The sequence below is a fragment of the Monopterus albus genome, unplaced genomic scaffold (assembly GCF_001952655.1).
Source record: "Monopterus albus unplaced genomic scaffold, M_albus_1.0 scaffold16.1, whole genome shotgun sequence".
NCBI lineage: Eukaryota > Metazoa > Chordata > Actinopteri > Synbranchiformes > Synbranchidae > Monopterus > Monopterus albus.
In genome coordinates, this window is record NW_018127896.1 from 1,204,422 (window position 1) to 1,217,831 (window position 13,410).

Sequence of the window (13,410 nt, forward strand, 5' to 3'; positions counted from 1 at the left end):
CCCCAGCCACAGTGTCCCTGAGGATGGCGAGATCAGTTCGTCTCCACTTTCAGTCAACCATTATATTTAAATTATAATAGAAAATTGAGAAAAATGTTCATCTCGAGTTCCCAGAGTCCAAGGTGGCGTAGAGAAATAGCTTTTTTAATCAAACCAACTGTTTACAAACTTAAAGTAATCAGTTGTGATATAAATACACACAGCAGATTTAATTATTAGTGACAAATTTTAACAAAGCTTTGATCTGTCTTCTTGTTAATGCTTTAAAACAGGAGAAAAAAAAATATTAAGAGCAACTTGTCCAGTTTCTCACCAGTCGATGCTCTCGATCCACCTGCTCAGGTACTGGCGGATGTCCATGGGGAACGAGTCATCATAGAGCTGGTCCACCTGCTCCAGGTACTTGCAGTCCAGCATCTGAAGCTGGCACCACTGCGCCATGTTCTGGTGAATGTAAGGATCCGATAAAGCAAAATCTGCTGATGCCAGAGTTGGAGGTCAAAATTTAACAATTTACATAAATCTGGTATGAATACTGTTAATAAGATCTCTTGAATATGAACCGAGGAGGAAGATTCACAACATGTCAGCGTTCTCAAGTGGAAAATCGTTTTTTTTCTGTCTGCCTTCTACCCTCAGATTAGTGGGAAGTCAACGGTCATGAAGTTCTGGCGCTTGAGAAAAAAAAAATTTGTCTGAGAAAAATTCAGTATCAGATTATTTACACTACAAGAAACTTGGAAGTCAAAAGTGCTGACTTGATAATTACTATAAGATGTGTTCCTCTTTCTTCCTGACTCATTTCTGCTTAGACAAAGTATTTAAATTTGAAACTACAAACTCAGACCAGGTGCTCTGTAATCTGAGGATGAGGGTTATTTAAAGCTGAGTCTTAAGATGCATTTACTGTAAATAACAGAGATTTTAGAGTCAAATGTGTGCCCTTTGATGACAAATCCACAAAAAGAAAGATAAATAAATAAATAAAAAAAGATGTGGACAGACTTGCCTTTGCATCTATAAAGTTCAAGTTACACAGATAAACTGTTTAATATAATGGGATTTTTCAGATAAATGACAAAATGTGTGCTGCATAAAGCCATATTTTTTTTAAAGTAGACTAACATTTTTTTTATTATAAGCTGAATGTACAGTAGGAGGACGTCACCATACAATAGGTTTCATTTTCCTCACAGAAAGCACTCTGCCTCAGCATCAGTCTGAAAATATCCATCTGCATGTAAACAGATGCCTTTATGTCTCCCATTAACTATTAACACTGAATTGTTTATTCACATTTAAACTGCAGTGCTAGTTATACTACGTGGTTATAACAAAACAAAACAAAAAAGATTTGACATTCAATTTTGGGCGAAATTCCCTGTTGTCAGCTCTGGGTACCAGTACAACCCACCGAGCCTTGCTACCTCTCATAAACCAAACTGGGTTCAGACATTGTTCTTTTGTCGGATTTCTAGTATCTCGCCATTCACAGGTGTTTAACAGAACAAGAACCAACATCTGATCCAAACGGATATGTTGCACTGGTGAATTCGGTCTATGTATGATTTAGCTGGTGTTACTTATAAAGTACAATATCCAGATGTAGGACGGGACAATTGATGATTCATGTTTATAAAGCAGAATATCAAGTGGTGGGTGGTGACGACTGTAAAATAAAAAAGCCACAATTTTACTGGAACAACAGCTGCTGGGTGGACTAAGTAGAGTAAATGTACAAGTGGAAGCTAACGATGTATAAAATACCTTAGGTGTTATCCTAAGAGTGTTTACTAGCAAAGCCAAGTTTAGCTGCTAAACTGTGCTGGCTCAGTATAGAAGAGGACCAAACCATCTCACAACGAATGGAATTAAGTTAAACTCACCGTTTAGTTTGAGGAAGTGTGTACAACCACTAACAGAAATGCACCTTTTTTTCCCCCCGAAAAATAGTTTTCCAAACTTGTGCAACGAATCGGCTATCTCAGACTGTTTCTGCAAATGTAGCGTATCAAGTGCACGGCAAGGTGTCAGCCAATCGTCGCGTAGAATTCATTGTATGTGCCCGCCCTTTTGCTTGTGATAGCCAATCAAAATAGTGAAAAACCAGCTGTTCTATCAGTCAGCAAGCTTAGCCATAATAACGATTATACACATGGTGTTATTCAAACAGTTTGACTAATATGGGTAGAAAGTTAAGAATGAATACCTTATTTATTTTTGTAGACTATAAGGCTGTAAAACTACATAAAAATTGTATTTTAAAAATATTAACAGCAAAATAATGTAGAGTGTTGGAGGGAGCAAACCCACTAAAGAGAACAGCCATGGTGACCACGTGTTTTCAGAGAAAGAGAAAGTAGTGCAGACAACCACAGCTCTGAAACTGAAACTTAACGCAGCTTAGGACACTTTTGTCATGTTCATTTTGTTCAAAATTAAAATAACTTGCAAATTTGTGTATGAGCAGAAAATAAGGCTTTATTTGTCAACATTATATGGTAAGTATGTTTTTAGGATCACCTTTGTGCCAGCTTTGGCCCCAACAGCAACTACAACAAAAATATAATTATAAAAAAATGTGTAGACATCATTACAGAAACTGTTATAATTATTTAATACAGTGAATCTCAGTCTCAGGGTCAAGACCCCTCTAACAGTGTACAAGATAAATCTGAGGGGTTTGCAAGATGATTAATGGTCTTTAAAAAGAAGACCATAATTCTGATTTACTGTAATATTTCTTTTTTTGTGAAATATTGACTGTGAAGTCTAGAGATCTAAACTTTTGATTCCACTGATGGGGTTGCAAATTAGCAAAGCTTCACACCGTACTGAAGCAGGAATCTGAAGAGTTCATACCATAGATGGCCACTAACGTTTCTCTCTGTTTTTGCTGCTGCCAGAGATGTCAACACAGCCATCATGGAGCTGCTGGTTATGGCCTATGCCCTCAAGACCTCTTGTGCCAAGAATATTATTGGAGTTATTCCTTACTTCCCCTACAGCAAGCAGTGTAAGATGAGAAAGAGGGGCTCAATTGTGTGCAAGTTACTAGCTTCAATGTTGGCTAAAGCAGGTAAAGCCCACAGTGCATCTTAAGTGTTTTATTTCTTACCATCATTGGTGTTATTTGGTGTTTTGAATTGGTGAAATTTCATGTCTCTTAACCAAAAGGATTATCACACATCATCACCATGGACTTGCATCAGAAGGAGATCCAGGGCTTCTTCAGCTTTCCAGTGGATAACCTGCGTGCCTCCCCCTTTTTGATTCAGTACATCCAAGAAGAGGTGATATTCCCATCAAACATCTGCTGTGTGTGTCTGAGTAAAGATGCTGGAAATCCCAGCTAAAAACTAAACACATCAGTCAGTCTGATGGAAACACTGACATCAGTTTTCCTTCCTCCTGTCAGATTCCTGATTACAGAAATGCCATCATTGTGGCAAAATCACCTGCAGCAGCTAAGAGGTAACTGATGGGGGGAAAAATTCACTATGCCACAACTATTCAAACATACAAATGGTTCATACACACAGATCAGCCATAACATTATGACCACTGACAGGGGAGGTGAATAACATTGATTACCTCGTTACCTGTCAGTGTGTGGGGTATATTATGCAGCAAATGACGAATACTGTACACTGGTCTCTATGTAGAGAAACATTCAGCGGCCATAGTGGTGATATCACGCTCAGAGTGGGGAGGCCGTTGAATTTGTTAAAAAAATTAACTTGTCTTCACAACTGCAATTTTCACTCCCTTATCATATTTTTATTACTAAATGATAGACAAATGCACGCTGTTTAAGACGGTATATGTAAATATGGTCAAACTGAATCACAGAAGATGCACACTGAGCTGCAGACTGACACGAGTGCCAACCAACTGCCACGTTGACTCCTATGTAAACAGTATTAGGCAGGTGGTCATAAGGTTATGGCTGATCGGTGTAATTTTGAAGCGTGAAGCCCAAAAGGCTGGGGCACACTAATTTAGTCTCTTCCTAAATTGTATCACTGATACTTGCAGTTCTGGTTCATTAACAGAACATGAAGATATGAATATTTTGTTCAGTAACACAAATAATGTAACTGTTAATCAATAATACTACAAAAATCATAATTTGCAAATGCATCCAAGAACCTCAGTTTGCTCAAGTTTGCAATGAAATTAGTAATAACTGACAGCTGTGGGCAAACTCTGTCCTCACAAATTTCAACACCTTAGAGTTTTGTCAAAATTTAGACATTTACAGTACAAAGACACCAGGAAGTATTAATTTCCCCAAGTGGTCTGCCTCGCCTCAAAAGTAGTGTCACGTTTTTCAAGGTAAACATACTGAAATAATAACAACCGTCCAAAAATCTTAGTATGCGACACTTTTTTTTATAGGAGGGCAAACCAACGTCTCCAACAGCAAAACAAAGACTTTGGGTCAGAAACCCCCATGAAGCCCAACAACAGTCCAGACATCTGCACTCGGCTTCGAATCAAGAAGACAGCTCCCCCTGAGAACACATTCTCTGCCCTTAACATTGTAACTGATGGAGGGGTGTTTTTACACCGTTTTGCCAGCGAGTCGTGACTTTTAGATCTGAATCAACCTCTAGAGAAAAGTGACTTCCTGGAGGGAGGGTTTAGAATACAGAAAAATGTTTTGTGAAGCATTCAACTTTTAGGCCTTGTGGGCTGGATAAACTGAATTGTGTTTGCTAATAGAAAAACTCCACAGGGTACCTTAGAGCCTGACCAATGACAGATCTCTCAGCTTCACTTTCAGCCCTGGTGGCTGCTGATTCAGCTCCATCCATCAACATTCTCTGGCTACAGGATGTTATGATGCTATAGGTGATGACAGGCCTGCTGACAAACTGACTTACTTTCTATGCTTGGAACAACACAACACAAGAGAATACAGTTAACCATAATTAAATCACAAAAACACTGAACAACACATCTGTAACGTCGCCTCTCTGTGATGCTCTTGAGAACTGGTCACAGCGAGGAGTTTGCAAACAAGAGCTGGGGAGCGAGGGGTGACATGTTGGCTCAGAGTCATTCGGTTCATGTTTTTCAAAATAAAGGCACACATGGAAGAAGCCCCGCAGGGTTTGCTCTGGTCAAATCAGGACACGTTATTGTAAGACAGGAAGCAGCAGGTGTCTGATCTGTCCGACTATGATGGATAAATGGTGACTGAGTTTATGTGAGAGTATCTATGTAACGGTGCATGAATAACAAGATCAAGAAGATTTGTACTGAAAACTAGAAAAACAGTTTCCATGTACCGTGAGTTAACTTTAAAAAGCTCAAGTTGTTTAAATCCTCTGAAAATAGCTCAAAACAACAGAATTATATTTTATTTAACATTTGACTTTGTTTCATCTCACACCTTACTTTTTCGGTTTATATCTGCTAAAGAACAACGTTTGGAGTCCTGCCCTTGAAAGCATGTCTTGCCTCTCTTTAGTAGCCTAGATCTTCTTCTCAGACACCAAGGTTGGATTCATGTCATTGTGCTGGAGACAGAGCTTCTCTAGTCGAAACTACGTCCTTCAGGAAGCCCAGGGCTCCTCAGGAGCAGCCACAGTGGTCCACCACCATAGACGGGATCTTTCCATAGATGATTTGCTCTTTACGGTTGAAGTAGAGCATGTTGATGGGCGACATTTTGGATGGCGTGCAGCAGGGCCCTGCAGTGCCCCGTGGGTTTGCCTTGTTCACCAAGTGTGCGTGCGGGTACTGCTGCAGGTGCATGAACTCACAGTCCCCCGAGCAGTAGTTGGCCCGGTAACGTTTAGGAGCGATGATCCAGTCCCAGCCAAACTCCTCGAAGTCTACGGTGAGAGGATAGCGGCAGCAGCGCGTTTCTGCAGACTCCTCGTCACAGTTGAGTCCCGAGTCACGACGGGATCTCTTGGGGCTGTCGAGGATCTTCACCTCGATGAATGGTTGCTGGAAAGGAAAAGAAAAACATTCCTGAAGAAACCACAGACAAGCCACTGGCTTTGACAGCATTAGTGGGAACAAATAATCAGATTATTTGGTTGTTAATACTGAGACTTGTTGTGACCTCACCAGGCCTTCCTCTCCAGGCTCTGCTGAGGTGACAGCCAAATCTTCTCCTTTGGAGTCATAGGCGTTGATTTCAATCCCATAGTTGGTCTCTGGTTGACGGAGCCAAGCCTGCAGCAGAGACTTGATGTCGATGCTCTGCCAGGAGCTGATGCCGGCGTCTGTGTCGATCTTCAGGGAGCGCACTCGGACACGGGTGTTGTTTCCCTCAATTCCAGGTTTGAGGCGAGAGATCTGCAGGAAGACGGTGGTGACCACATCGGTTGGCCGCAGGTGAACCCACAGCTGAGCACTCATGATGTTTTTGGGTTGGATCTTTGGACTGAGGCTGAACAGACAACAGGAAGACAACTCGTCCTGGGCGATCAGATTCGCTGGAAGAAATCAGTCACATGAAGTGTTAAATCTGGCAGTGTGTATTAGCTCTGTATTAGTTCTGTCTGCAAACTGGATGCCCCACACAGACAAAAATTGCTGTAGATAGTCTTGCTCTCTAGAGGATGAGCCCTAATTATTTTTTATGTTCACTGATCTGGTTTAACATCAAAGTTGCTGCTCCTGACAATCCACAGTGCAAGATGTTTTCATGGGCCCCCATCCTAAACTCATGCTGGTATAAACATAAATACACACATGTGCAACCCACACAAGCAAGCAAGAGAGCAGAATGATAGCTATATAGGCTCATCAGTCGAGTGCATAAAGATCACATGTACACTCTGGGCAACATTCACTTACTGAAGCAAGATTTGGTCAGTGACATTTCTGAAATGTGACATGTAAGAGAATGAGAATTTTCTGTATTGTTTGACACCACCAACATTGTCACAACATAAACTTTACGTGGTAGATATTTCCACACTTTGCACGGGTTGCTGCCTTTAATCTTCTTCCACAAATGGACTGAAAGTCCACTAGCTGTTATTTGTGAAAAAATGTAATAACTTTTTTATTTCATGGATATTTTTCAAATGCTAAATAGATTTTAAATACCGACAGCTTCCTAAAATGAAGATACAGTCAGTAGTTTTTGATTAAATCCCAACAAATAAACAACTGGAAACAAACTTTAGGCACAGAATTTACTCATGGACTTGACTTTTTACACATGATGTTCAGAAAAGATCCCGGAGCAGAAAACATTCAGACAAAAGACATTTTGGTTCAGTTTAGTTACGCTTGGTGGCCATGGTGATGATGGTCTCTGTTGTGGCGTGGTCCTCGTCCTCCACCCGGGGGTCATACTGGTCCAGGAGCTGTGTCAGAGGAGGTGCTTTGGGGAGCAGCTGGCGGATCATGTCCCGGCTGATGTTGGGCGCCTGTTCGAGCCGCAGGATGCTGAGGATCTGGGACTTGATGGTGTGGAGCCTCATCTGCTTGCTGTGCTCCCGGAAGTCACAGACCGAGCACTGCTCTCCGCTCTCTGCCTGCAGCCTGGAGGTCTGGTTCATCTCCATGGAAAAACCTGCAGAGAAGAAGATGGTCAGACGGAGCAAGAGGAGCATCCTGGAGTGACGAAGAGGTCAGTGCAGTAACTCCAACTGCTGAGTCTGTCCCCGACCTCAGGACTTTATAATTGGCTGCCAGGAGGATCCTTTTTTAACCAGAGGGGGGATTTAAAGAGGTAGTTTATATAAACACTGTGTATATTAAATGAAGCCAGATTAAAACCACTTGTGTCCTTAAGGACTGGCTCAGATGGGTTTTTCACCCACTCTCAACATTTTTTTTTTTTACACGTGAAGTTGTCCAACATCACAACAGACAATAAGCTAAAATGTTCAAAAAATCAAAGAGGGATTTTTTTTTTTTTAACTATGACAAGTCTGAGACCAGACACAGGGCCTACTGCTGCTCACATACACGGCTGGTTTTACTCTTTTTGTCTTTCAGTGAGTGGATTTATAACTTCAAACAACTGTCTGGGCAAAATCCACACTGTCACCATTTGTGTCGCCACCAGATGGCAGCACTACACCTCTCCATACAGTGAGAATGGTATAAACTCCCACTTCCAGGAGCAACTGAAGGCACCTTCCACTGCTGACCTGAGGTCAGTTTCTCTAGCCACAGCCCTGACCCACTTTTTTTTTACTGAACACACAGAAACATTAAAGGCACAGCTACCAATTAAACCATATGATAGGGTTCGTTTTTACTTAAGGATTCCGATAATATCACCTTAATCTAAAAAAACACACTTTTATCTTTTTATTTCTCTGTTCGAGGGTTAATAAAGTTTCCTACATGAACATCTTTTACTTGTCAAATTAAGTGCAATTCATATCAACCCTTTAGAAAAAAGTCAAACTGCACAAAATTGCTTACTTAGTTTTCTTCATTTTATAATTAAAGTTGGAAGATATTTTCCCCAAATTAATAATTCATGAAGCACCCCCCCACACACACACACACACACACACACACACTCATCAGTATTAATCCAAACATCTAAATAGCTGAGTGAATGATTTCTCCTGATTAACACTGAAATGATGGATGTTTAAGGGGTAATCTGATGTGTTTATGTGGGTGGAGCAGTCTGCTCCTCCCACCAACCAGCAGTGGGAGGAAACTGGTCTGCTGCCAATTTATGAGCAACTCTGAAGGTTAAGAAAACCTTAAATTGTTCTGCTGCCAGTCCAGAGAGGAGCTGCAAACACAAAGAACAGGGTAAACATTCAAATCACTCACAATGCTGGAAATAATACTGTGACTTTTTTAAAACTGGTAAAGATCTCATGATTCATATAAAAGCTTGAGAGACTGTCTTTGACTGACAAAACCAGACATCTGCATTCTCTACATTTCATTATTTACTTATTTTTTCCCTTGAAAGGATAGATTTTCAGCTACCTGTACTCGAAGACCTTGGATCAGATTTTAAAAACTTGATGGTCTTGATTTTACTGTTACCAGTTAAGCAGCAGCTTGCAGGTAGTTCTCTCTTTCCCCACAGCGGATAAACAATCTGCTTTGAGGAAAATCCGTTTCTGTCTGCAGTTTTTCTCATTGTTCTTAGTTTTTTTCTGCAGACATGGAGATTATCTTCAAAAGCACATCCTGCTAAAAAGTCTGTTCCTCTGGTGTCTGGGTGAAATGGGATGTCATGAGTCCAGATGTCGGTCTTCATCTGATTCAGGCAAACAAAAGGGGGCCACTGTTGACAAACAAGGAGAAGGTGAAACAAAAGTCTTTCACCAGGATGTCAAGGAAGTGGCTTGTGTTGCCAGTTTAGAGCAGACACCGGCTGCTGGCTGTTCATCGGAGCTTCCTCCAGCTTGTAAACCGATAGAGGATTACGCCCAGAAGATGTCAGAGGATATAGTGGCTCAGACTCTGCAGCTCTGCTGGGAGGAAATGATTCGATACAAGGAGCTGCCTTTTATTGATAATGACTGATTACTGATTATTTGATATGAGCAGATAAAGTTTTTCACTTTTCAGGTCAGTTTCTGAGTAAACCATGATTTAAAAAAATGGACCATAAAATGTATTTTAGCTGCTAAAGTGAGCCATTAACAAATAGGTGAAAAAGTTCACATCAGATGTTTGAACATGATTCAATATTTAACAGCATTGCAACACAGCCAGTGTTGTAACTATGTTTAAAGTGTCCTGACAGAGTATTTTGCTAAAAATAAACATTTTCTCTTCCTTATAATACTTTGTTCCAACATGCAAACTGGCAACTTTATGCTTCCTGATTCAACTCAGGTTTTGTTTAGAATGGTCACTTTTCTTTATCACAACATTCAGCTGTAAATCCTACAGCACGGATGTCATCTCCCCTGACTGACACACGATTGACGGGTTTCCACCACAGACCATGGACTAAAGACCTGTATAAAACAAGGCACTGACTTTAAATTATGGTATGACTTTAAAGCCCCTAACAACCTAACTTCATTGTATTTCTATTCTGGTTTTTAGTCAGAGAAATTTAATATTACAATCCAAGCTTTAAAAAACATCTTTAGGAATTATTTATGAAAACACTCAAAACCTTCATCAGGACTGTGGGGTTTGACCAGATTTAATTGAACCCTTAAGTGCCCTCAGGTAGAAATGTTGCCAAACACCACTTTTACAACACAAAAATTATTTATGTTGAGAAATAACCCAAACTTTAGCAGAAAATGGTGTTCATGTAGAAGCCTATCACTGGGAACAAGAAGCTGACAGAAAATAGGGTTTAAGAGTCATTAATGAGTGTTTAGATCTCACCTGTGTTAACCTGTCTGTGAGCTGCGGCCCTGCTTATGCTCATGATCTCTGTGGCGATCCTTTCCCCTCGAGGAAGGGTAATTTCCTCCAGACTGACCATCTCTTCCATGCCCATGTCCAGGCCCACGGCCCCTATCATGACTCCCATGAGCCCCCGGTCCTCAAAAAGCCAAATAAAGAGATAATAGATTTTTTTTAAATTGGAAATTAAAACATGCATCTGGAAAAAATTGCAACATATTTTTGTATTTGTGCTGAAATTCCTTGAAAATGACTCTTGGATTGTTTCTCAATGAATGGAGAATAAAGATAATAAGAAATGAACTGCATAAGTTATTGAACATTTCTGTTTGCAGAGTTGTAGCTGATGATTCCTTAAGTGTACCACTGACCCTGAGTGTGGTGGGTGTCCTCAATGGGCTACTGATCCTGGCCTTCGTAATTGCCAGGGTGAGGCAGAAGCAAAGGTACTAAATATGTCAGAAGTGTCATGAACAATATCTGTGGCTATTTCTGTTGAAAGTTTTTCCATTTGTTGTTCTAGACTAATGTACTGTTCTTGAGAATAGCTAGAAAAAGTTTGTAAGGCTTACATTTGCTTTCTTTCTGAGAGTCAGATGAGACAAATGGTATCTGTCTCCTTCCTGTACATTAAAAACTGAGCTGCAGGACACAGTTAGCCTAGCTTAGCATAAAGAGTGGAAGCAGAGGAAAACTGAGGCTGACTGTGAAATGAAAAAATATACATAACAATTCTTCAGGGTCTGTAACCAATATAATGTACCCTGAAAGGAAATATACTGAACTGAAAATTAACTATTGCTAAGAAATTGGTATATAAATATCTTTGGTGTGTTAGGTTTGCTCGGCTGTACCTGCCTCTCTCACCTCCCTCTCTTTGTTTTTCGGTTCCTGATCACGTCACCTTGCACACCTGCCACTCGTTTCCCTAATTGACACCAGCTGTTTTCACTCACTCCTTCACCTTATTTATACCCCATTCACTTTTCACTCCCTTGCCAGTTCGTCGTGGTTTCAGGCCGGCAACCATTCTTTCACGCCTTCTCTTAGTCTTGTTATCCTTGTCAGTTCGTCGTGTTTTCAGGCCAGCAACCATTCTTTCACTCCTTCTCTTAGTCTTGTTACCATTGGGTTTTGTTCTTTCAGTCTGTCTACCCTGCCTCGTTCCTCGACCATCCTCCACGGACCATTCTCCTCCGCACCATTACTCCACTCCACCTTCCAGCCTCCATCAGCCAGGTCGGTACACAGTCATCAGATCCCATCTACCACCCACCAGCCAGACCGAGAGTGACCCTAGCGTCCGTAGCTCAGCCTATCTCATCATATCCATCCGTCATTTGTTATCTGCTAGCTGATCAACACCCGGTACTACTATTCCTAGTTTGTTTCCTTATCACGTCACTTGTATATATTGTACAGCACAAAATAAATTCTGCTTGCACTGAAGTCAGCCATCTGGGTCTGTTCATTTCTTCACTCACCCTCCAAGTGAGTGACTATAACATGGTGTTTAGTTTTCACCTGTGTCCTTACTGGGTCAAAATTATAACTATTAAAAAGAAGTGCTTCTTCAGTGGGCATGAATTTGTGAATATGACTGACAACTTTGGTTCTGATAATTTAATTCAGGCTAAACAGTATCTATGTGGATGGGCAGTAAAACATAGTTCGTATCACTTCAGTTTCAATGACCACATAGGGACTGACGTTGTCAGCTGCTGCTATAGTCAGTTATACGAGCACCTCCACGTAACTCGGCGTGCAGGAGCTACTGATGGCTTGGCAAAAATAATGTGAATGAAAAGAGTTTGAAATATAGATGCCTCACCACGTCCTGCTTCCATACAAAATTTAAGCAAAAATATCGCCGACGTGTTGGCAGCCATCTTGCTTGTGATTCAGTTTGCAACCAGATTCTACACAGTAGTACCCAATGCAGAGCTGCACAGTAGTACCCAATGCAGAGCTGCACAGTAGTACCCAATGCAGAGCTACAGTATTAGGCCACCAATCAAAGCTGTCAGTCATCCAAAATACCCCCATTTAGCCAAATAGCTTGGTAAAACCAAACATCAGAAAAATGACCACTTGTACACAGATCAGTGTAATATCAACCCAAAATGATTGAAGTCACCTTTTGGTAAAAACTAATTAGATTTGTACTTTGAATGATATATTTCAGCTCATGTCCACTAACATGGAGGGGGTGGGGTTTCTGACCTATATTGCAACCAGCCACCAGGGGGAGATTGACTTACAATGGCTTCACTTCTGGTAACTGTCACATCTATCTTTTTCTACGGTCTATGATAAAACCTAACATTTTGTGGGAAGCGGTGACAGTGAGCAAAGCTGAGTAGCTTCTACTACTTCAGTGGAATACAGACTTCAGCACAGCAGAGGGTCAGACACCTTAAACTGCCAGCTTTACATAATGCTATGTGGATTTGTTGAGCAAAGGTCTTAAGCCTTTCCTAACTCCAGCTTGTAGATAAAGTTCCTATATCGATCTCAAAAAGGAAAGCCAAAAAGCTGGAGCTTGTTGAACCAATGTTGTTAACACCCAGTGTCTGGGAACTCTTTCCTGGCCAACAAAAGTGGTGTTTTTAATAATCCTGGATATTAATGAGAAGGAGAACAGTCTAATGAGCATAAGCACGACAAAAGCCATCTCAGAACACTTTATTAAGTAAGGTCTAGACCTTATTATTATTATTATTATAGAGAACAACCCAACAAATCCCCCTTAAGCAGCACTTGGAGACAGGGGGGAGGAAAAACTCCCTTTAACAGAAGAAACCTCCAACAGACCCCGGCTCTTGGTGGGCGGCCTTCTGCCTCGACTGACTGATCAAGTAAATCAAAAAGTAAATTACAAATCTTCATTATAAATGAATGTCAGAAACTATTGTACTATACTAAGAGGTGCACCGAATCTTTTGTAAACCAGCAAAATTATATTTGCCCCCAGGGTTTGTCACCACAATGCATAGCATGTGTGTTGAGTGCATTTTGTTCCTCATAAAATATTTGCAAATTAAATATTTTAATTATTCAAAATCCTTCATTCATCCA

The 13,410-nt window shown here is 40.8% G+C and overlaps 3 protein-coding genes and 1 long non-coding RNA gene across 11 annotated transcripts in view; 2 read left to right on the forward strand and 2 right to left on the reverse strand.

Moving 5' to 3' along the window:
* Positions 1–441, reverse strand: part of stat1a (signal transducer and activator of transcription 1a) — a 15,720-nt gene extending 15,279 nt beyond the window's left edge. The window contains 3 exon segments of the mRNA XM_020592095.1: positions 1–4; positions 6–17; positions 314–441. The exon segment at positions 1–4 is cut by the window's left edge and continues 126 nt beyond it. Of these exon segments, the coding sequence (XP_020447751.1) occupies positions 1–4; positions 6–17; positions 314–441 (144 nt within the window).
* Positions 442–2,907: 2,466 nt separating this feature from the next.
* On the forward strand, positions 2,908–4,594 carry LOC109955704 (phosphoribosyl pyrophosphate synthase-associated protein 1-like). Its single transcript, XM_020592120.1, has 4 exons — positions 2,908–3,079; positions 3,178–3,293; positions 3,419–3,474; positions 4,402–4,594. Exons 1-4 carry the CDS (start codon positions 2,926–2,928, stop codon positions 4,592–4,594), a joined length of 519 nt encoding a protein of 172 aa, XP_020447776.1. The 5' UTR covers positions 2,908–2,925.
* LOC109955627 (growth/differentiation factor 8-like) overlaps positions 3,903–13,410 on the reverse strand; it is a 24,852-nt gene continuing 15,344 nt past the window's right edge. The window contains exons 1-5 of one of the 8 annotated variants that reach the window (XM_020591953.1): positions 11,200–11,224; positions 10,312–10,471; positions 7,262–7,549; positions 6,088–6,458; positions 3,903–5,964 (exon numbers count right to left, since the gene is read on the reverse strand). In XM_020591953.1, the coding sequence (XP_020447609.1) occupies positions 5,584–5,964; positions 6,088–6,458; positions 7,262–7,549; positions 10,312–10,459 (1,188 nt within the window). In that variant the 5' untranslated portion in view covers positions 10,460–10,471; positions 11,200–11,224 and the 3' untranslated portion in view covers positions 3,903–5,583. The other 7 variants (XM_020591952.1, XM_020591950.1, XM_020591947.1 and 4 more) reach the window with 7 other exon arrangements.
* LOC109955628 (uncharacterized) lies at positions 7,527–12,047 on the forward strand. Its single transcript, XR_002274296.1, has 4 exons — positions 7,527–7,606; positions 7,978–8,137; positions 10,668–10,778; positions 11,479–12,047. It is a non-coding gene; the product is annotated as an uncharacterized LOC109955628 (long non-coding RNA).